The sequence below is a fragment of the Leptidea sinapis genome, chromosome 2, assembly GCF_905404315.1.
Source record: "Leptidea sinapis chromosome 2, ilLepSina1.1, whole genome shotgun sequence".
In the NCBI taxonomy this organism is placed as follows: Eukaryota; Metazoa; Arthropoda; class Insecta; order Lepidoptera; family Pieridae; genus Leptidea; species Leptidea sinapis.
In genome coordinates, this window is record NC_066266.1 from 27,930,370 (window position 1) to 27,932,294 (window position 1,925).

The following is a 1,925-nucleotide window of genomic DNA, read 5'->3' on the forward strand; positions in this document are numbered from 1 at the left end:
ATTTTGGGGAAGGCCTTTGTCCAGCAGTGGACGGTTTCCAGCTGATGATGATGATGAAGGTGTTGAGTATTTGACATTTGAGTATTTTAGTTGCAACACTTTACATATTATATTGTAAATAAAACGATTTGTAAAAAGATGATTAAGATATAGTAAATGTAGAGTGGCAATGAGTTTCTTGACAATTATTATCATTAAAGCTCAAACCTTTCTGAAGAGCGTTTTTCCGCTAGTATGAGTACTAGTATGTCTCCTCAAATGACTAACTTGACTGAAACTGTTACCACATTGAACACATGAGTATAGTTTTTCACTAGTATGTATACTGAAATGTCTCTTCAATGTACTCGAATCACTGAATCGCTTGCCACATATATCGCACGAGTAAGGCCTTTCTCCGGTATGTATTCTTTTATGTGATTTCAAATTAGCAGATCGATTGAAACTTTTATTGCAAACAGAACATGAATAGGGTTTATCAATATTACATGAATAAGGCCTTTCTCGGATATGTATTCTGTTATGTTCCTTCAAATTATCAGATCGATTGAAACTTTTTCCGCATACACTACATGGATAGGTTTTATATATACGAGTGTTATACGAATAAGGCCTTTCTCCGGTATGTATTATTTTATGGTTCTTCAAATTACCAGATCGATTGTAATTTTTGCCGCATACGGTACATGAAAAGGATTTATCAATATCACACGAACTAGGCCTTTCTCCGGTATGTATTCTTTTATGTGTCGTCAAATTATCAGATCGATTGAAACTTTTGCTGCATATATTACATGAAAAAGATTTTTCTTCAGTATATGTCTTATGAATGTCCTCATTGTTTAGATTGGGTTCCATATTATTCAGCTGAGACTCATTACAATTTTTTGTATTTGGTATTTTCTCATTAAGGTTTTCAGTATATTCCGAGATTTTTCTGTTGATTTTATTTTTATGCGTTTTCTTTTTAATTTTAAAGACTTTTCTATTATTGCTTATTGTTTGTTCCTGCACAGATTGCCCTTTTATCATTTTTCTTTCGACGCATGATAAATCAAGTCTGGTGCTGCCAATGACTCTAGCATTTTCTTGATCGATTTGATTTGGTTCTGCTTCTGCTTTATCTGTATCACCAAAAAAGATTATAAAAACTTTATAACTTCAAATATGTATGTATATAAAACAAGGAAATTAGCTTTTAACTTTTTAGTTAAAATGCTTATTTCTATATCCACAAAAAAGCACAGCCTATTAATATATAATAGGGCACTTGGATACGATCTTAATGCTGCAAAAACATTGTAAGAACTTCCTGATATAGGCTTCACATTGCTAAAAGAGATTTACAACGTTCCGAATAAATTGTGCGCTATGGCATTAGGGAAGTTGCCGAAATAATTCTCATACCCAAACCGGGCAAAGACCCGGATAATGTCACATAATACTGGAAAGTAAGCTTCCTCCCAATTACCTAAAAAAAATAGAAAAGGAAGAGTTTTAGCTATATCTGATTTAAGTAAAACAAATTCATTGAAGAATTGTTATTATCTAACATAAAATGCAACCTATTAAGTATATTGCTTGCAAAATTTTGGCGGTTTATACTACAGTAATGAAGGAACCCTGTGTGAAACTGAGATAACTATTCCTACATATAAACCTAGGTGTGAGAAAAACACATTATACATGAAGACCATGAAACTGTTTTGAAACAATTTAGTGTCCATTAGTCTTCTGTCAAATTGGACCGCGTTTTAATTTAGTGTTTCAATCGTTCTTGTTCTGTGTTTTAAAGTATATTTATTAAAAAATGTAATGGTGTCTTGTCCTGTATTAGATTGTGTTGTTACATTTAGCAACAATCCAACTAAACAATCATAATATCACAGGTACATACTGATTCTTCAATACTACTGACGTGATAT

General features: G+C 32.2%; 1 protein-coding gene across 1 annotated transcript; it reads right to left on the reverse strand.

The window, feature by feature from the left end:
* Window positions 1-201: 201 nt before the first annotated feature.
* LOC126974411 (putative zinc finger protein 730) lies at window positions 202-1,120 on the reverse strand. The gene has a single exon (XM_050821897.1). It carries the CDS (start codon window positions 1,030-1,032, stop codon window positions 202-204), a length of 831 nt encoding a protein of 276 aa, XP_050677854.1. The 5' UTR covers window positions 1,033-1,120.
* Window positions 1,121-1,925: the final 805 nt, after the last annotated feature.

Bases quoted from the DNA above. Each gene is read 5' to 3' on its own strand.
- LOC126974411 (XM_050821897.1), bottom strand. From the start codon at position 1,032: ATGATAAAAGGGCAATCTGTGCAGGAACAAACAATAAGCAATAATAGA.